Source organism: Clupea harengus, chromosome 3 (assembly GCF_900700415.2).
Source record: "Clupea harengus chromosome 3, Ch_v2.0.2, whole genome shotgun sequence".
NCBI classification, from domain to species: Eukaryota; Metazoa; Chordata; class Actinopteri; order Clupeiformes; family Clupeidae; genus Clupea; species Clupea harengus.
Genome location: NC_045154.1, coordinates 24,585,158 through 24,606,016, shown reverse-complemented (window position 1 = coordinate 24,606,016; position 20,859 = coordinate 24,585,158). Strand labels below are relative to the sequence as shown.

The 20,859-nt window shown below is 49.7% G+C and overlaps 3 protein-coding genes across 5 annotated transcripts; 1 reads left to right on the top strand and 2 right to left on the bottom strand.

Moving 5' to 3' along the window:
• Positions 1-2,375: 2,375 nt before the first annotated feature.
• LOC116220037 (intraflagellar transport associated protein) lies at positions 2,376-12,118 on the bottom strand. Of its 3 annotated transcripts, none has more exons than XM_031565157.2 (6): positions 11,777-12,118; positions 8,349-8,596; positions 7,977-8,104; positions 5,824-5,884; positions 2,914-3,116; positions 2,376-2,699 (listed from the first exon to the last, which is right to left on the bottom strand). In XM_031565157.2, exons 2-6 carry the CDS (start codon positions 8,479-8,481, stop codon positions 2,589-2,591), a joined length of 636 nt encoding a protein of 211 aa, XP_031421017.1. In that variant the 5' UTR covers positions 8,482-8,596; positions 11,777-12,118; the 3' UTR covers positions 2,376-2,588. The 3 variants fall into 3 exon arrangements, with proteins under 3 accessions (XP_031421017.1, XP_031421016.1, XP_031421018.1); XM_031565156.2 differs by having other exon boundaries at positions 8,349-8,502; XM_031565158.2 differs by lacking the exon at positions 11,777-12,118 and adding an exon at positions 11,620-11,735 and having other exon boundaries at positions 8,349-8,502.
• rag2 (recombination activating gene 2) lies at positions 11,272-14,177 on the top strand. Its single transcript, XM_031565155.1, has 2 exons — positions 11,272-11,378; positions 12,452-14,177. Exon 2 carries the CDS (start codon positions 12,466-12,468, stop codon positions 14,056-14,058), a length of 1,593 nt encoding a protein of 530 aa, XP_031421015.1. The 5' UTR covers positions 11,272-11,378; positions 12,452-12,465; the 3' UTR covers positions 14,059-14,177.
• Positions 14,178-14,833: 656 nt separating this feature from the next.
• rag1 (recombination activating 1) lies at positions 14,834-20,647 on the bottom strand. The gene is made up of 3 exons (XM_012828119.2): positions 20,320-20,647; positions 18,984-20,143; positions 14,834-17,518 (listed from the first exon to the last, which is right to left on the bottom strand). The coding sequence occupies exons 1-3, from the start codon at positions 20,628-20,630 to the stop codon at positions 15,768-15,770; spliced, it is 3,222 nt and encodes a 1,073-aa protein (XP_012683573.2). The 5' UTR covers positions 20,631-20,647; the 3' UTR covers positions 14,834-15,767.
• Positions 20,648-20,859: the final 212 nt, after the last annotated feature.

Below are 20,859 nucleotides of genomic sequence, written 5' to 3'. Positions count from 1 at the left end.
GTAGGAGAGCGGTGTGGGAACGCTCCAACGCATAGTACATGAGGGATGAGGGGGTGAACCCTGACGGAGAAAACTACAGGTGAAACTCCTCAAGTGTGCTCTACACTGCCCTTTCCACTGCCACATTAAAAAGGTGCCATCCTCAATACTAGTCAAAGATTATTTGATCTGAACAGCCAATCAAATACACCCCTCCCTTGAGTGCCAAGCGACAACATTAGTTGGCTGAAATAGTGTATGGTTCCATCTGAGCCACTTTTTTGAGCACACAGACGCAGACGCAGACGCAGGCGCAGGACACAGGACACAGGACACAGGACAGAGAGCGGACCATGAGGAGAAATTCACTGAGTTTGACTAAATGTATACTGGGTCATACCCAAGGACTGCAGCCCTCGTCAGCTGGTATGGCAGGCGGCGGCAGCACCACCGTGATTCTGCAGTGTGCTCTGCACCAGACTGCAAAAGAGGCCCCGCTGCGTGGCCTGGCTGCCTGGCTGGCTCACCTGCCAACGGGGCTAACTGTTAGCGCCCCACAAACAAACACAACAGCACCTGGCGGTGTGTGTGTGTGTGTGTGTGTGTGTGTGTGTGTGGGAGGGGCGGGGTTGCCCTCCTTATCTTCTCCACCTCATCGTGCTCTCCAGGAGCTGCAGAGTCGTGGTCTAACCCCAATACAGCTGAGAGGCAGTTACCCTGGGAACCCCACCTGGGACAAAGAGACACCTACAGAGGGGGGGTAACCCCTTACACCCCCACAGCCGTACACACACACACACACACACACACACACACACACACACACACACACACACACACACACACACACACACACACACACACACAAATAGACATACACAACTGCTGGGAGCAGTTGAGAGTTGAGACAAGACATTTACAACTGCTCATACGTTGACATACATACATACATACATAACACATACTCTGAGAGCAGATATCCCTACAAAGACTTCTACATCAAACAAAGCACTCAACAAAGGCGTTCCTGCCCTTACTTGCCAATTCTAACCAAGAGCCAAATCTGCTGAGACCACTGGTTTTTAAACATTCTCACTATGAAAAGTCGACTCTTTCTAGTGGGTTTAAGATCTTTGTTTTCAGGGTAGGGGACTAGATCAACCACACGGCCAAGATGATTCTTTAGAATGTGGGAAAGTTTTACACTACAAAGACAAAAGGGGGTTTGAAAAAGGTAAGAAAAGTCCACCTAAGTACTTTGACTGCCACATCGCCCGCCATTTCCTTGGCTCTGCCTTCCCTGAAAAGCTCTGACAAGTCTGTCTGTTGGTGCTGAAAAGATCTCATCCCTTTTTCTGCCTGCTCTTTGCTGCCCACCACCAATTAAATGGGGGGGTGACAGGAGAGGACTTCAGATGGAGGAGCCACTTAGAGTCTGCCATCTTGCCCTCGCCTCAGGAAACCTCTCTGACCAGAAAACTCAAATGATTTGAAACATACCTTTATGCACACACACACACACACACACACACACACACACACACACACACACTAGTACATGCGTTCTCCCTTGAAAAACACTCACACACACACACACACACACACACACACACACTAGTACATGCGTTCTCCCTTGAAAAACACTCACACACATGCATGACACACAGATTCTTTGATAAGAAACACAAACAGGTACCAGGCTGATTCCCACCTGAGCATGGCAGATGCTCCTTTCTAACTGGGGCAGAGAACGGGCCTCACATACACACACACCAACACATAATCATACACACACATACACCACACACACACTTGTAAAGGCTCAAGGGAAACATTTAAAATGTCAAATCCTTCAAAACAACTGACAAAAACGGCAGAATTTTAAGCACAGATGAAGCACGCAGAGAGAGAGCCCGCTGTAATAATTTGCCCTATTTTAGTGAGCCTCGTTTGTTCTCGCCGAATAAAGCACCGGCAAAAAAGCCGGTTGTAACGACACGAAATGAATGACTTCCCAGAGTGTTTGCGCGGCAGGGATGTGGGTTCTGAAGGACCATGCTCAGCCTCCCGCTGTCGTGGACCGGGGGACGGAATGGCAACGGCTGTTCGACCTCTGCACTCTTCTGATTCGCCACTGGTCTTCACCCTCCCCGGCGCCGGAAACGCTCCGATTACAAAGGGAGCGTGCAGCGAGCCGGGTCATTAGTGCCAGTCGGCGAGGATCACCAACTGACTGCCCGCTCCATCTCGGAGTGTGATCTGAGAGTGTAAAAGCACACAGCGAAAATATGCCAGTGGGGCCTCTGCCACTTAAGGGCTGGCCGAGCTTTGGAAATGATTAATAGAAAAACCATCAGGAGAGACAAAGAGACAAAGCCAAAGTGCAGATTTCTCAGTAGAAACATTATGTTTAATCAACACTCGACGTGCACTTGAGTTTGCCGGTTTTTCTCATTGATTTGTGTATCAAGTACCTCCACACTACATCATGGACACGAACGCTCGCGCTCACATACATGCACACACACACATACACAAATACAACCCACACACCCATACAACAAACACACCCACATACACAAACAGGCGCACACACACACACACACAAATCAGTTGGCTGTGGGGTTTTGGCGAAGTGCTGGGTACTTGTGGGTAAGCACCACATGGTCGTAATCAAAGTCCTCATCCAGGTGAAAAGGCTGTACTTCTTCCCAGCCCACCTGCAGGAGAGAGAAAATCTGTTAAAGAGTGTACATGTAAATACATGAGTACACACATACTAGAGCTTTCACCAGTGTAAACTATTTTAGACCAAAGCTCCCTACTGCTGCTATGACCGACACTATTATACAAAATGACACGTTCAGTTAAGTATTTGCGCTCCTTTGGAATCAAACCCGTTGACTATGGTGTTGACCTGGTACGTGTCCATACCTGCTGGTTAGACGTCACTGTGTGTGCTGTGTGCATTTCCGTATCATTGCTGGCAGAGCGTGTCGTGTGTTCTCCCGATGGCAAGTTGGTGGAGTGAGTTGTGTTTCCTGCGGAGGACATCTCCAGCTGCGTGGAGTGGCTGACGGAGGACGTGCATGCAGGCAGGCCCGCCTCCTCCACCTCCCCTGGGAGCAGACCGGACACTGGAGGAGAGAAGAGATCTGAGTGATTGAATCCCCAAACACTGGGCCTCACAGAAAGAGGGAGAAAACACCACCATTCCATTACAAAGACGATCTTCCAATGTCTGAATCTCTTAAACTTAAATGTTTTAAATTTACATGTACATTTATTCACTCAGAAGATGCTTCTATCCAAAGCGACTTTGGGTATAGATATACATTTTCATGATATAGCTTATGAGCGCTTCCTGGGTCTCAAAGCCATGATCTTGGTGTGGTCAGCACCTTCCTCTAGCAGTTGAGCCATCATCATCTTTCATGTTAGCCTCAAGATTTGCTTTAGACATATGTAGACTTAAAAACCTGCAACTGTATCTTCTCCATTCTGCATCTTTATACTGATTAGGCCTCACAGTTTTGTTTGTTTCAAGACTCATTATATACAGGCAACCTCGTAAAAAACTGAGACAGTCAGTACAGGCCGGATGAGAGTGATCTGTGTGAAAATGAACACGGTGATGAACATTAGCACTAAGAATCACCCTCTCTGTCAAACTAACTTAGGAAAACATCGACAAAAGCAACTGGAACTATGACAGTGTGTGTCAGGCCACAAGTGTGTCGGGTTGGGGGGGGGGGTTCCTGGGAGGTGCCGTCTTTCTTCACACCATTAGGAGGTGGCTAGAGGCTCCTCAGCATGACAGGGCTCCTCACTCACACACACACACACACACACACACACACATGACAGACAGCAGAGAAACTAAGAGGCCTTCTGAGAAGTGGGGCGACCTCTGAACGAGCACCTCGGAGTAAATGACATGAAATGAATGTGGTTGGAACACTCTTGTAAAACTGCCCCCCCATCCCTCCACAGAACCTATCCACCTCTCTGCTTACTGGCTCACTACTACCCCCCAAACCCCATCCCCCCACACTCAGCAAGAAGCCTTGGCAGTGAAGAGGGGCGATGCTGATCTTAATTAAACAGCTAATTACTCTGGCAGTGAAAGTCATACTCTGGGTTCTTTGGAGATGCCCAGCGTCTAGGGAAGGGGGGGGTAGGGTGGGTGTGGATGGAAGGGAGAGCGATAGATAGAAAGAGAGAGGGGGGGAAAGATAGAGAGACCGAGAGAGAGAAAGAGAGAGAGAGCGATATGCTGATCCATGATGAGCGTGCCCTCTCGGCAGATCCCAAAAATCCCACCCTGGAGATGGCAGCGCGTGTCTCGTCTCTCTCTACAGCAAGGTCATTAGCTCTGGGCATGGGAAGAGCAGGCCGGGCCGGCCGGGCACCACGCCGCATGCTAATGACTGCCGAGGTCACCCCCGCGGGTTCCCTTAGCGCCTGCGATACGCCTGTCCTAATCACGGCGCATTAGGCTCGGGCAAGCACACGAGGAGCGCCGAGCAGCCGCACGTGACCCCCAGTGACCTCCCCGCAACACCCCCACCGCCCCTCACACACACACACACACACACAGACACAAACTACACACGCACACAACCCCCTACACACACATACGCACATCAAACTCCCTATCCAAAGGTGTGCAGAGAACACACCTGTCAACGATGCTGTGAACAAGGCCATCTAGAGGGGAAGCAAAGGATGGATGGATAGATGGAAGATGGAGGGATGGATAGACATAGAGAAAGAGAGATGGATAGACGGATTGTTTTCTCCTCAGCTCCTGTGCCTTGCCTCTCTCCTGACACCTCAGCTGAAGAATAATTAGGCATGCTAATGGAGGTGAAGTTCAGGGGCCCCAGTCTGCGTTTGTCAGCAGCTTTGACTGGCACCCGAGACGCAACATCAAAGGGGTTGGGCTTTTTTTCACACCGGTTGGCACAAATCAGCCGTTAAAAACCACCACAAGCTCACACACGCACACACATACAGACAGACAGAAACACACACACACACACACACACTGACACCTGCCTCACCCTCTCTCCTTCACCTGTGCTCACTGGCCTGCGGGCGCACACACACGCGCGCACACACACACACACACACACACACACACACACACACACACACACACACACACAGTGTCAACACACATACACGCACAACTCTTCCCCCTTCCACATAAAAAAAAATGAAAAAAACTGTCTAAAAGTTGCTCTACAGAAACCATATGTATAATGGGTGGACTGATGACTGGTCGTTAAGCTGGTTAACCCCCATCGCCCCTAAAAGTGAGTTCCTTATTGCACACAACAGCAGCCAGTGCCAAAGTCTCTGATGAGGGGGCAGCCGCAGCAGCAATTTGCATTCATCGAATCTGCTTAATGAATGGTAATATATTTAAATCAAGTGGAATGACAGTCCTAATTACAGAAATGGCAGGCACATGATATTCACTAAACCCTATTAAATGTAAGGTGAACTCCTTAAATGCCTTACATACGCCCGTGAAGAGAATATTTATTAAAACTTTGCTTTATCTGGGCATTTAAATATTTTACGGTGGGCCGTTTCGGGCGGCCTGCTTTGCAGATTAATTTTCCACAGAAGCTGGTTCTTCTCTGCCTCGGAAATAAACGAGGAGAAATTTGTTTAAGCTCTGTAAAGTTGTATTCTTTTGAATCACTTGAAATGAATGCTCTGTAAACGGCCGTATTTGGCATAAAGGAAGAGTAATGATGAGCACAATTTGGAGAAAAAAGAGAATGAGAGAGAGAAAGAGAGAGAGAGAGAGAGAAAGAGAGAGGGCAGTACCTTGTAAGTCATCTCTGACGTGCTCTTCTCTCAAGGCTGCTTTGTCCAAGCTGTTACTCAGCTGCAGGGAGAGAGAAGAAAGAAAAAATTCTGTATTTTGCACATACTTTTTACTTCTTCCATATGGGAGCAGGTTTATGGAGTGGATAGATATATTCACACAACTCAATCACTGAAACAGAAACACCACCCTACCTCCACGGAGGACTGTGGAGAACGACAATCTGCCTGACCAGTGTGTCCCAAAGCCAAAACATCAGCCTCTAAACCACAGCGCCTCCACAACACTGAGAAACCTAAAAATTAGAACCCTGCCCGTGTTTGACTAATCTGATTGATTGTCCGCTGTTTTTGTTCAGGGCTGGATCCTTAATGCACGGGAGGGCTATCTGCCTGCAAATCTGGTCTATTACCTTATATCTGCCTTGCAGGGACAGTAGATGTTATTAAGATTGAGCGCAGCCAGAGATGAAACATTCACGTGGAGGCTCTTATAGCCAATACGCAGACTACTCTAAATTGAGTTTTTTTTTCTCTCTTTCTTTCTTTCCCTGCTGCTGTCCCCTTGGACTGAAAGGTAAATATGAGACGCTATCTGACAACATCAGCTCCGCTGCACTGTTAGCAGATGTACAGTATCGACAGCCGCCAGGCTTGCTAATCAGAATCGCACGGAAATCGATACTTGGCCGAGCGTGGGGCCTGCTGACGCTCACGAACATGCAAACTCTACGCACACTTAAAACCTGCAGCTCAGATGTAGCTTTAAAACAAATCACTCTCACGAACATCTTAGAACACAAAGATGGGAGGCAAGCTGATAGTGTGAATAAAAGACCGCGGAGAGGAGGAGAGGTGAAAGAGGGAACGGCTGCCCAGCCTGTTCCTCTGCTCTCACTGAAGGAGGGATGGAAGGATTCAGCACTGTTTCTGTACCTCCATCATCCCTAGAAAGTACAATTCTCTGTGCCTCCAGGCATGAAGCACAGAAGAGGTACAGGCATATACATAATAAATACAAGCAGTGCCCACTTCTGACACACACACACCCACCCACACACACACTATACAGAACACGTAGAGTTGAAAGCCAGGTATTTCAGCACGCCTACGGTATATACTGTAATTACCAGACTATTAACCACAGTTAATACATTGATTTAGCAACATTTCTGCACCCCTGCGTTTAATACTCGGGTGGGTCCTACACACGGGAATTTTCTTTTTATTCGCCAGGTAAAGCGTGAAAGGGAGAGAGAGAGCCCATTCAAATACAAAAATCATTAATCTATCAGGTAAAAACAAAATCGCATAGATGATTTTCATTCACACTCAGTCTTCCATAATGATGAAGTAACGGGTGCCGTGTATTCCCACCAGACTGTATTTAACAAGATGCTATGGAGAGCAAAGAGGTGTGAGAGAACCTCCACGAGAAGTGTAAGGGTTATGAACTATCCTAGCTAGCCCTGGCTTAGGGAACCATCAGCTGACCGATAAAAGGCAGTCTTGGGTTCACAACCTCTTGTGGGTGATGTTAAATGGTTTCACATAGACATTAAACAATCCTGAGAGATATAATGAAATAAAGTGCCAAAGGGATCAATTAACGATTCGACTTAATGGTTTAGCATCAATTCCCAAACGCCATAACACTAAATACGCTCAAGAAATGGTTTTCACTGTGAGTGGGAATGGGTTATTTATTTGTGTGTGTGTGTGTGTGTGTGTGTGTGCATGCGGGGAGGGGGTGTAGGTGTAGTATTTTAGCTTGAAATGCCCATCCCTACTTAATACAACTTCTAAATCGCACCACGACTACATGGCATGAGGTAATGTTAAATATACTGCGGTTAATACACAGGAGTTCATATACAGTACGGTTAATAGTCGGGAGAATACGGTACATTCAGGTGTGAAGGCCTTTTTTTCACCCACTGCATTTTCATCTGATGAGCCATACTCTGCAGTACAACAAAAGAAGCTAAGACAAACCATCTGGACGACTAGGGATTGAGCTGGCATATAAGGCTGACTGATGGACTCTGACTGTGGCTCTAAGTATCAGTCAAGTCTACTGAGGCCCTCGGGGTATGAAGGAGGACGATCTAAAAGCCAGTGACCTGAAGGAAGAAGATCTAAAAGCCAGTGACCTCAAGGAGGTGAGGGGGATCCTGCGGCCCTCTCAGATGGGTGACCCCGTCCTCTCCTCGGTTGTCTCTCATGTCCTCTGGGGTGACTGTTATGAGAGTGTGTCTTGGCCCCTCAGACCGCAGGGTTTCTGTAAGACCACCACAATCAGGATGAGTAGCCAGAATAACAGAGGCTAACATTTACAATTACATGTATTTATTTTTCTATTCTATTCTATTTATATGTGTATTTATAGTTGTTCATTTAGCATATGCTAATATCCACAGTTACTAACAACACAGGTGAGGACCTGAGCCCTTTGGTGGTGTTGGCACTATACGGCACTAGGTGAGAACCAGGATGCTGATTGGTGTGCTCTGCAAGAAACTGACCTGGGTTCAGCTGTGTGAAGGAGGCCAGGAACTGAGTGTAAGTCTGTTCAGATGAGCTGCAGATGAGATCCAGAGCAGCGGACACCACCTGCTCGTGCTGATCACCGCCTGTAGGGGGCGCTGAACCTTGCATCCTCTCTGCTAAAGCTGTGACCTAGGAATACAGCGGAGCGGAGAGAGGGGTAGAAACTGGGAAAGATTGATGACACTGATAACTAGCGGGGCCAGAACACCTGACCAGAGATGGACTGAAAGAGAGAGGGAGAGATAGAGTGATAAAGGGGGGGTGGGGGGGGGGGTGGAGTAGAAAGTGAGACAGTGGCCGTCAGTTAAGTTGAAAAATGACTGATGATTAAAAGCAGACAGGACCCCTTTCATAAAACTCTACCACATCATAGCTACATTAGATTTGAGTTAGGGGTGAAGTTATGGTTCTAAGAGTCCAGCGCAATTATGGTGACTGCACACAACATATGGCAGCTCTGACATTAAGGAGCGGCGAACAAGCATGTGTGTAAGGGGGGGGAGGATGGGGGCCTCGTCAGCACATCGGCGCCGTCAAGGGGCCCCATCCGTCACATGGCTCCTCAGGGGCGTTATCAGGCGGCGCTGCTGCTGCTGCATCGAGCGGGACAGAAACAGGTGCTGGGGCCGACTCTAATTACGCGCCTCTATCAATTATGCCGCTCGCCAGGCCCCGCATGGCCTCAGGCCTGCTGCCTGGCACTGTACCTTCCACTCAGCTCCTACACACTGCTACTACCACCACACACACACACCTTCTATTCAGCTCCTACACACCACACACCTTCCATTCAGCCCCTGAGACATGGAGAGAAACAGGCAGACATACACACACACATCTCCCTCCACGTTGTATTGCACCAGCATCGGGTGGAGGGGGGCGGGGGTGGGGGTGGGGTGGGGTGGGTGGGGTGGAGGGGACACTTTCCACCCGGGCTTAGCTTTGCTCCTATGTCGCCACTAGGGATGAGGCCAGCTTTTTTTTCTCGGGCAAACACAGCCGAGAACAGAATATTTAAAGCATCATAAAAACAGCCCTGCAGTGCCACCACACCCCCTCTCCTTCCACAGGTGCAGGCAGGCTGCTGCTGCTGCTGCTGGTGTTTTTCAGAGCGCTGGTGCTGATGCTCCACCCGTGCTGGTGCTGCTCGAGCCTTTGTTTCACTCCGACTCCCTCTCGCTCAGCAGCCCGTTCAAACACAGCATTATGCTAATTAGCTCCAAACAGCTGCTCCTCACTGTCAGCCTCTGTCTGTGTGCACGACAGTATGCGTATTAGTGTGTGTGTGAGTGTGTGTGTGTGAGAGAGTGTGTGTGTGTGTATGTGTGAGAGAGAGAGAGAGAGAGAGAGAGAGAGTCTGGTGTCTGTGTTTTGTGTTGCAAGATGTGTTTTTTCCGTCTCTCCATCTGCCTCTCCAGGGACACAGGGCACAAATGGTTAATAGAAAAAACAAGCAGTATGTGAGATCTGATAACCTGCCGACTCTACCCTCTCCAACTGTGATGCACGTGTGCAGTGTTTCCCCCTCAGACAAGTACCTGCACTCTAATTCTCTCCAACACACTACTGAATAGTGTCCTGAGAGGTAGCCGTGGGATGAGAATAATCATCATCATTATTATCAGCAGCAGCAGCAGCATCATCATCATCATCATAATCACCACCACCATCAAAAAAGAAAAACCTCTAATATGGTTAATAAAAATTGAAGTCTGAATGGAGGCAACAGCAACTGAGGGCCCGTCTCCATCTGGTAGCAACTGAATCTCTAGAGGCGGTTTATGAGGGAAGACGAAAATTATATTGAGAATTCACAATGTGTCCAATCACCGACCTTTGCAGCCTAAGATACGACCTTTGTGATACATTACAAAGATGGACAACAGGGGTATGGGCATTCAATGGAGTCAGAGTGGGGAGAGAATGAACACAGACCAGGGCATCGTGCTGCCTGTACTTCCGAGGTGTGCGTCATGGGAAAGGGTCACAGAGAGAATCAATGACCAGCACAGCCACTGCAGAGAGGAATCATGGGAGAGGCATCCAGCTGGCTAACCACACACAGGTAGAACGGGCACTAAACGTCTGAAAACTCTTCATCTCCATAACAATAGCAATATTATACCAATAGCAGTTGGTCACATCCCTCAAGATCAGTGTACACAGGGCCTCAGTCTGGCCTCAAGACAAGAGATCCATACAGCCACATTACACACAGACCACAGAAATTACACAGCAAAGAGCCTAATAAAATACCGATTCCAAAAGTGACTGTAAGTAGCCTAATGGTAACCAATGACGTGCAGGCCTAATCTGTGCGTGTATATGCCTGTTGTAATACGTTTTACAAAGTAGCCTATTGTCTCTCAGCCAATTATGGTCATCATGGTTATTTCTATAGCTGATGGTTGGCTATTATTAGTAGTAGTAGTATCATTATTAAATGAGTATGTGAACTGGAAAAAGTAGTACAGGGAGTCATTAAACGTTTAAGAAATCTGGCTAGTGCTATACTGAAGAGATTATCTGCTAATACTTTATATTAACATAGTGCACTCGACTGAGAGGCAAAACAAGTCGCAGTTCAGCCACTAAGAATAAGAGGTAAGCTCATCTTAGCTCTTTGCCTCAAGTAGACCTAATTGTCTTTTCCCCAAAGTGTAGTTTTATGTTGTCTGATGTTTAATTTGAACCGCTGCCTAATGACCATGAAAATAAAGATGAAATAAAAGCAACACATTAGCTGTGCATAGGAGTAAAATTATGCCAACTGCTCGAAGGCTAAACGTTTGTTGTTGAGGGGTGAGGGGCTCAGACACCTGCCAGCCAGAAGTCACAGGCAGTTAACCTCAACAACAAGAGAAACTCATGGAATCAGTGAAGCTGCACAAACAAGACCACCAACTCCAACGTTATTATCTAGTCTACAGCATTCTCTTTCTGCAGACTTGCAAGAATCCAACGGCACCTAACGTCCCATTCGTGAGGATCCTTTCTTTGTGCAGGTAAGGAGGTGGGATCTAAATGGCATAACTGGCTAAGGTAACATTACAGTGGGGAGACTGCTGCTGGAGTTGCGGGGTTGCCATAACTGGCTAGGGTATCATTATAGTGAGGAGGCTGCTGCTGAAGTTGCAGGGTTGCCAACTCATGACACACGCTTCTATGTCTTGTCGCATGGGGAGGGAATCAATCGACTTCAATGCATTGCATGCCAAAAAATACATCTGTTTTGGTTAATCTCACCGATTCTCAAGTTGCTTATTTCCCAAGTATAAGTTAGTGCAGTCTTGATAGAAGTCTGGTGAAGTTAGCTTGTCATTGAGTTAGATAAGATAACTAGATCGCTAATTAGCTGGTAAATGAATTTAATAGCGACAACAAAACAGACGTTGCTAAGTACCTTATGGTGTCATGAAAGTTGAGCGGCACCAAAAATTCTATGACAAACATCAGGTTTTTGAGTGTGGTGGGGGCAATCCGGTGCAAATTCGCATCCCGATGCAGGCTGCGATGACTTAACGTAGACAACCACGATTGCACAGTGGTTAAAATTAAACGCGGCTACTTTTTAAAACGGAAGCACATTGTAACGCCACTCTCGAAACGTTTGACTGCATACCAATGCAACGTTTGAAGATAAATTATTAAAAAAAACTTTAACATGACGATTTTCTAAAGCGTTTTAAGTTCTGAATCGTCGTCTGCTTTCAATTTTCCCGCAAACCTAAGCAAAGTTTTGTCGAACGGAATGTTGGGAAATGAGGCTATGAATGATTGAATGCTATGTAAGGAAATGTGCAAAAAAACTACAAATACATAAGACGTAATAGTGCACCGGTTTCAGTCCCACTCGAAAACGAAACCGTCGAATACAGTGGTCCTGATATTTTTTCCTTATTTTAGATGTTTATGGAGTCTTAACTCAGATGTAAAATAATGAATGCTTTGATAAAGCATAACACATACATTTTCCCTTCATGCAATCTTTCTGTCACATCCATTGAGTCATAATTTATTCATCACAATTCAAACTTAAACCATAAACTATGTTTCTCCTGCATGTTTTTGTCCACAGCCCTCCAACTTACCATGACCCTTCAGCCCCTGACTGCAGTTAACTGTGCTGGTCTTCTTCAGCCTGGCTGCTCCTTGCTGCAGCTGGATGGTGACACCCTCCTTTTCGGGCAGAAGGGCTGGCCCAAGCGCTCCTGCCCCACTGGCATCTTTGGGGTGCGAATAAAGGAGAACGAGTTCAAGCTGCGCCCCATCTCTTTCTCCAACAACTCCTGCTACCTACCCCCCTTGCGCTGCCCTGCCGTGGCTCGGCTGGAGCCCCGCGACGGGAACCCGGAGAGCTACCTGATCCACGGCGGCCGCACCCCCAACAACGAGCTGTCGGCGGCTCTGTACGTCGTGAGCGTGGAGAGCCGTGGCTGCAACCGCAAGCTGACCCTGAGCTGCCAGGAGAAGGAGCTGGTGGGCGAGCCTCCCGGCGCCCGCTACGGCCACACGGCCAGCATGGTGCACAGCCGCGGCAAGAGGGCCTGCGTGCTGTTCGGGGGACGCTCCTACCTGCCGCCGGCCCAGAGGACCACTGAGACCTGGAACAGCGTGGTGGACTGCCCCCCGCAGGTGTTCCTTGTCGACCTGGAGTATGGCTGTTGCACAGCTCACTACCTCCCCGAGCTCACCGACGGCTTGTCCTTCCACCTGGCGCTGAGCAGAGGAGACAGCGTTTACCTGCTCGGGGGGCACACCCTGTCATCTGACTCCCGACCCCCCCACTTGTTCCGCCTGCGCGTTGAGCTTCTGTTGGGGAGCCCCAAGCTGTCCTGCGAGGTCCTCGACAATGGCCTGTCCATCACCAGCGCCATATCGACCCGTCTGGGTTCGGGCCACGAGTACATCATTCTGGGCGGGTACCAGGCAGACCAGCAGAAGCAGCTACAGTGCTGCTCTGTGGTTCTGGATGACGTCGGGATCCGCATCGAGCCTCGGGAGGCACCCCCCTGGAGCGGGGAGATCTGCAGCAGCCGGATCTGGTTCGGGGGCAGCCTGGGAAAAGGTGGCGCCCTCGTTGGTGTCCCCACGGAAGGAAACCCAGCCCCCGCCGACGCGTTCTACCTGTACCAGGTGAACTTTGAGCAGGAAAGAGGCAGCGGTGAGGAGAACCTGCAGGGTCACAGCCAGGAGTCCACAGACCTGGAGGACTCCACTCCTCTAGAGGACTCGGAGGAGCTGTACTTCGGCCGTGAGCCACATGAGTTGCAGATGATGGACAGCGAAGGCGACACCTACAACGAGGAGGACGAGGAGGACGAGTCACTGACGGGCTACTGGATCCGCTGCTGTGCGGGCTGCCAGGTGGACGCCAACACCTGGGAGCCTTTCTACTCCACAGAGCTGACGCGGCCCGCCATGATCTTCTGCTCCAGGGGCAACGGCGGACACTGGGTCCATGCCCAGTGCATGGATCTGCCTGAGCTGGAGCTGGTGCGACTCTCCGAGAACAACCACAAGTACTTCTGCCCGGATCACGCCAGCCACAGCCGCCAGGAGATGACGCCACCGCGCCAGGAGTTGCCCCTAAAGCGCTTGCCCATGAAGCCCCTCCACAGGAAAGCCCCCGTCAAGGTCATGACCCCTGCCAAGAAGAGCTTCCTGAGAAGGCTGTTCGACTGATCTCCTGAAGGGCCTCTGATGTGTTCAGCATTTACCTTGTGAGGTTGCTCAATATCAATTGACTGGAGATGTGTGGAATTAATATGTGTTGCTGAATCTTCTTAAATAAAATATGATCTACAGAGTGTTTTGGAAGATCATTTAAACTATTTGCCAGCTGATTTTGTATCGAATGGCCTTTTTTCATTTAATAAAATATTTGTTAATTGAAACCTCATAGCTTTAAAGCTCTTTATTCATTATTCACTATGTTTTGTAGGGATTTCACCCTCTCCCACAGAGGCTCGGTTCACCAAAGTATGCATCATTTAAAAGAATATTCTAGCACGTAATAATACATGATGATGTCATGATACACACAACACAGTATAATGCATTTCAATCATGCAATCATCAAGTTTCTGAATCTTTATTCACTGTTAAATCAGTACATCGATCATCAATAATCAATCAATTATTGTTACTCAATACACTATACTCAGTCAATAAATCACATTAAAACAATTGTACAGATTCTGCAAAATACATTTATAACATCTAAGAATACAAATACACCTGGGAATACAACAACTTGTCCATGATGACCTTGTGGCATCATTTGAGATTTAAACCAGAGATAAAACAACATGTAAATGAATATACAAATAATACTTCATCATCGTTGACACATTAGACTTTGCTGTGCATACAATGTCTCAGACAGTAAACACAAGGTAGAGAGGTGTTAAGCTAAGGCAACTCCGAAGATGAGCCTGTGCAGTTTGGTGCAGTGCCAGTTCTAGTGTCGATATTTGAGACAGCATCAGTGCCACTCAGGAAGTAGCCTTCCCTGCAAAGCTAAGTGCTTCCTCAGGCTTTGTGGGGCAATTGTAGTCTGGGGCCTTCCTTTGCTGTGATTTAGTAGAAGGTCAATGTGTCCTTTTATTCTGAAATGGAGGTAGAATTGTTGCCACTCTTGTGCACTGTGCCGGGGAGTGGAAATATATAAGGGTATTTCAGTCATCCATGCCCTATTGTTTTACCCCAGGAGCCAGATATATAGCTCTAAAGCAATCCTTCTCCCCAGCACTCTCAAAACTGAGACAATTTGAGTTTCCCTAATTCCATTTTGCCTCAGCCCCGAGTGATAAATTAATACAGCTATCATAAACGTGGGCTCCTTTAACACAATTTCCTCCCAGTGACTTACAGCAGTTTCATCTGTTTCCATAAATAATCCTTTTGTATAAATTCATGAATGTGTCATAACCTTGCAATACAATAAACTCTCTCATATTTCATGTGGGGCCAAAGATAAAAGTCTCAAACCCCTCTTCTTAAAAGCTGAGGGAAAAAAGGCAGTCTATTCCCTTCTGACCCAACCTTCACCATAAGGCAATTTATTTTGTATTACAAACACAAATAGAGAGAGCAGTGGACGTCCCTCATTGTAACACAAAGGAAGTTATCTAAACCGTCTGGAACTTCCGAATAAAATATGATGTTTATCATCATCGTTCATTTTTTTTAAAAGCAGTGTGTTCTACTGAAGTATTTAAATGTCTGAAATTAATTGGTCACGTGACGAAAACAGAGCAAAAAATATCACGACAGAAAAAATCATATGAACCCAATTCACAAATTGCCAGTAAAAATCCACAATGGCACTAAAAGTCAACTGACTTAAGGCCCTTTCGTAACTGCTACATCTTTCATTATTACACAGTCTCTCAGAAGTCTGGAGTCTCCAGTAACATATCACTGTCATCCACAATCTCCTCTGGGTTGATGGTGGCCTGTAAGGCCTTGGCCGAGTTCTTATGGGCCTCCATAAACTTCTGCAGATATTTGGAAGTATAGAGCCAGTGGTGCTTCAGCACGTCCTCCAGCTCGAAGCTCTTGGACTGGCGTGCGTGCATCTTGCGGAAGCGTCGGAAGAGCTTGTTACCGGACTCGTTGCCCTCGCTGGCCCAGGCGCCGATTGAGCCATCCCTCTCCACGATCTCCGGCACGTGAGCCAGCGTCTTGTGCAGGTAGTTGGTGATCTTGCCATCGTAGCGGTACTTGAAGGTGGTGGAGAGCAGCTCTGCGAAGCGTTGCGAGTTGAAGCTGTACTGGCACAGCTGGTCGGGGCATTCCCGGGCGGGAAACGTGGAGCGCCACACCGGCTTCATCTGCATGTAGAGCTCCACGAGCTCCCGCAGCGCCTGCCGCCGCTCGTCCGAGCGCACCAGCTCGCACACCACCTCCGCCGCCTCCGCCGTCATCAGCCGCCGGGCGTAGTTGCCATTCATGCGCATCACCGGCTTCAGCTTCATCTTCTTGCGCAGCTGCTTGTCGAGCGTCGCGCGCCACCGACGCCGTTCCTCGCGGCTCGGCGGGTTGTCGCCGCGCGCGTGCATCTCGCCAATCTCGTCCTGGAATATCTTGTAGAACTCGGTGGCGTTGCCGATGTCGCAGTGCAGCGCATCCAGCGTGGGCGTCGTCTCCATGAAGGGCTTGGCAGAGACACCCTTGACGCGGTCGCGCAGCTCGTCCGCCGACTCGGAGAATGGGTTGGAGCGCCACAGCTCGTAGCGCTCCAGGTTCTCCTGGTGGCTGCGCGTGATGCTGTGCAGCACCATGTTGTGCGAGGCCTCGGAGCGGGTGGAGTCGCACAGCGTGCAGATGTAGGTGGAGCCGGACGCCTCCAGCCCCTCCATCTCACGCACCATCTTCTCGTCGTAGCCCGTTCCGCGGAAGTGGAAGCGGAAGGAACGCATCATACCGCCCAACGACAGGATGAGCCGGCTCTCCTTCATGGCGTTGCGCTCGGCCACCACTGGCCCCAAGATGGCCGTCAGCGTCTCGTGGTCCGACTCGTCCACGAGCATCAGGCACAGCGGCTTGCAGGAGAGCTCCGAGTTGGGCTTCATCTCATGGAAGATGAGCACGCCGGCCTCCTCCCCCTCCACCTGCACGGACACCGACATGACGGTGAAGGAGAAGCGCACGGCCTTCTCGGGTACCGGCGGGCCGTTGCCGTGCTTCTCACTCACGTCGCCCATGCCGTCGCAGGACTCCTTGATGGTGACGCTGAACCCGGTCACAGAGCTATCTTCCAGGCCGTGCTCCTTCAGACCCTCCATGATGTCCTCCTCCATGTCCTTCAGCGCCGACACCAGGGCCACGTCGTAGCGGAAGCGGCGGGCGATGGTGTCCGCGGGGATGTCCTCCACCGAGCTGGTCCAGCCCGAGAGCCCGTCCAGGATGCCCAGGTCCCAGCTGCTGGACACGCCCTTCAGGGCCGGCTGCCACTCGAAGGGGTGAAAGCCGGGCAGCAGCTCCTTCTCCGCTGCACGCAGGGTGTGCAGGGGCTGGAAGATCTGGCGCCCACTGGTGGCCTTGACGGTGCGGTACATCTTGTGGTACTGGCTGCAGCTGAGGAAGGTGTTGACCCTGATGGCGAGGCACACAGCGGGATGCAAACCATACCCCCTGCCTGTGGAGATAAAGAGAGACAGGGAAACAAAGACCATGCTGGGTGAGAAAGCAAGACATGGGGGATGAAAGACATCAGAGTGCAGGTGGGTGAGTGTGTGTATATGTATGTGAATGTGAGTATGAATGTCTGTGTGTGTGTGTGTGTGTGTGTGTGTGTGTGTGTGTGTGTGTGTGTGTGTGTGTGTGTGTGTGTGTGTTTGTGTGTGTGTGTGTGTGTGTGTGTGTGTGTGTGTGTGTGTGCGTGTGTGTGTGTGTGTGTATATTTGTGAGTGTTTCTAGGTGTTTGTGTTTGTGTGTGTTTTGTGAGAGTGTGTGTGTGTGTGTGTGTGTGTGTGTGTGTGTGTGTGTGTGTGTGTGTGTATGTGTGTGTATGTGTGTGTATGTGTATGTGTTCCATTTAAATGTATGCATACACACTGCATATCTGTGTAAATTATCCAATGTTCTGGTGATGCCAGCAGCTCGGAGAATGTCCGAAACACAGTGTTACATTTGTAATGATCATTACTGGTATAACAGGATGAGGGGTGAATCGGCAAAGCTGACAGAACTGATCTATTGGCTGATGATGAAAACAGACACCAGCTGGGCCCAATTCCCCAGAGCGCTGGATGCTGACGCCTGTGTCATTTACAGATACAAGAGCGGGCGCTGTTGTTTTCAGCCTAACAGGCTCTTGACAAGGGCTGTTATTGTGAATCAGAGTGACACAGAGGGAGAGAGAAGGTGACAGCACTGTTTAAATTTTATGGCCATCTCTCTCTACTGCTCACAAAAATAAGAAATAAGAAAAAACACATGCACACACGCACCACACTTAATTTCATTTTTATGTAGCATATGCCATGAAAGCTCACAAATTATTTCTTGAAAATGTAATGGTCACAAGTAAATTATGTATGAATGTTTGTGGAGTCCGTGTGCATTATTGAATGCTACGGAAAAATCTGGCAGGAACTCAGTTGGAAATGCGACTTTAAATGAATGATGCGGTTCCACGTGGCTCCAATGTCTCTGTGTGACATTGCCCAAAGGTGGTTCCTAACACTGCCACATGTACAGTTTGCTGCTCGCTTTCTTCTGCTGAATGAATGTATAATTAGGTTTCTCCACTCTGTCTATATTTCTGTCTGCCACACTACTACACATAATAATGTCTTTTATGGACCCATTTTCCCTTGTTTCCAGATGAAGCAGGGCACATCTGCAGCTTTAAATGGCAGAGCTCAGTGTAGCCAGAACAGGCCTTGGACTCTGTAAAGCGCTTTGAGACTATATCTATTGTTAACGGCACTATATAAATCAATACAATTGAACTGAATTGAATTGAAGTTGAAACTGCTTATGAAGATAGGGCATAAATATAAAAATGTCAAGGCGTGTCAAACTGCCTTCAAAGTGCCTGGGAGGACTAGGGTTAAGAGCAAGAAAGCAGCACTGATGCCACAGAAGTGGTACTTTACCTTGCATCGTGGCCTCCAGCTCATCCGCCTGTTTGTGTTCGTTCCCCGCCCTGAGAGCCAGGAGGAAGAGTGTCAGGCAGACGGACTTGGTGTCCCCCCCTTCCTCTTTGTCGGCGAACGCCCGCACATGGTTCTTCAGCTCCTTGAGCCGGTGCTTCTGCGCACGCCTGGTGAGGGAGAGCAGGTGCTGACGTGGGCGGCCGCCCTTGTTCACCGGCAGGTACCTGTCCAGCTCCCTGTCTGTGTGGAGGCCCAGCGGGTCGTCCTTTTCCGGCTGCCTCTGCTGGAGGTGGTCCAGGCAGTGTGCCCTGAAGGAGTCCATCCTGACCCGCTCCCCACAGTCCTCCCTGGGGCACAGCAGGGACAGGGACTGCAGCACCGCCAGGAAGGTCTTGGGTGGACTCTTGAGGTCTGTGGGCTGGAAGGGCAGGGAGCAGGCAGGACACTGGGTGCCCAGTGCCCGGCTGTACTTGAGGATGCAGCCGCGGCAGAAGAGGTGTCTGCAGGGGGACTGGACTGGGTCGCTCAGCAGATGGTCGCACACCTGGCACGTGACGGCGCAAAGGAAGTCGGCAGGGAGGTCGGCGGGCAGCAGCTTGGCACTTAGGTGCTCTTTCTGGCAGAGGGTGATGTTCTTCACCCAAAGGGCTCTCTGTGCACCGGGCTTCACTCTGCTCCTGCTCACGGGTCCCTGCTGCTGCTGGTCCACCAAGGCCCTCAGCATCCTCTTGCCCCCGACGCCAGCAGCGGAGCCCTGGGCCTCCCACTTCCTCCTCTTGGCCAGAGATGGGGCCCTCCGGAGGGCTTTGGCGCGCTTGCGCCCTTTGCGCTGGTAGGCCGAGGGCCTCGTGGGGAAGCAGAGCGGACATCCCGAGGTGTGAGGCCGCCACTCGGGCACCTTGGTTGGGACGAAGGAGCAGAAGCCGCCCCCCCTAATGGCTGCCATCCAGCAGCGGTGGCAGAAGGTCTGGGGGTGCACGGTCTCCATGTCGGCCGTCACGTCCACCTTGAAGACCTTGAGGATGACGTCGGGCCAGCCCTGGGCCTTGCAGCCCATCCTGCGCAGGGAGAGACGGCTGCCCTCATCCAACGCACCCTGGGCCTCGTGCTCAGGCCCCTTGGCTTTGTGCAGTGACATCCCACAAAGGCGGCACAAACTCCTACAGACAGGGAGAGATTGATCGAGCCACTTTAGTGTCTCACAGGCTGTCAACTCCAATATGGCCGGAGACAGACTGACACGGCTCATATTTAATAGACTAGAGAGAGAGAGAGAGAGAGAGAGAGAGAGAGAGAGAGAGAGAAGGGAAAAAATGAGAGTGAGAGCTGTGCTTACTTGAGGCAGCTCATGTGAGTGTCAATCTCCTGCAGCTTCTGGTCCACGCGCTGGCTGTTGGCCTCCACATTCTCCTTGCTCTTGCCCCCGAGGCAGAGCCTCATGAGGCTGCCTGGATGCCCCGGACCTACATCTCCCACTTCCCCCGGGGGCTTCGAGGGAACCACGTTTGGGGAGGGCTCACTGGGCAGGGGCACTTTCTCCATGGACCTGACCCGGAACAACTTGAACTTCCAGTCCGAGAACTTGGAGTACGTGTGCTGCACCTCATCTGGCATGGAGTACCTGGGGATGTCTGCCCGAGACTCCATGATGTCAGCCGGGCCTCAAGTACTGCGCAGCAGAGAGAAAGGGCAAGGCGTAAGAGATTAAGTTTAGCCATTCATAAAATGATGAAAGACTTGCTGGCCACAAAAACAAAATCTAAAGCCTCCATTTTCCCAAAAAGCATTTCAATAGCATTTTAGTGCCAGACCCATGACACAATCGTATAGATTAGTCTAAGTCCTCTGGAATGCCTCATGGAGAGGCCTGAAAATC

What these genes read in the sequence shown, in the direction of transcription:
- LOC116220037 (XM_031565157.2), bottom strand. Translation starts at nt 8,481, where the DNA reads ATGCAAGGTTCAGCGCCCCCTACAGGCGGTGATCAGCACGAGCAGGTG. An exon ending in CTTCACACAGCTGAACCCAG is followed by an intron (nt 8,105 to 8,348) that starts GTCAGTTTCTTG and finishes GTGGTCTTACAG; the next exon opens with AAACCCTGCGGTCTGAGGGG. An exon ending in CAGTGACGTCTAACCAGCAG is followed by an intron (nt 2,700 to 2,913) that starts GTATGGACACGT and finishes TCTCTCCTGCAG; the next exon opens with GTGGGCTGGGAAGAAGTACA.
- rag2 (XM_031565155.1), top strand. Translation starts at nt 12,466, where the DNA reads ATGACCCTTCAGCCCCTGACTGCAGTTAACTGTGCTGGTCTTCTTCAG.
- rag1 (XM_012828119.2), bottom strand. Translation starts at nt 20,630, where the DNA reads ATGGAGTCTCGGGCAGACATCCCCAGGTACTCCATGCCAGATGAGGTG. An exon ending in ACTCACATGAGCTGCCTCAA is followed by an intron (nt 20,144 to 20,319) that starts GTAAGCACAGCT and finishes CCCTGTCTGTAG; the next exon opens with GAGTTTGTGCCGCCTTTGTG. An exon ending in GCTGGAGGCCACGATGCAAG is followed by an intron (nt 17,519 to 18,983) that starts GTAAAGTACCAC and finishes TTATCTCCACAG; the next exon opens with GCAGGGGGTATGGTTTGCAT.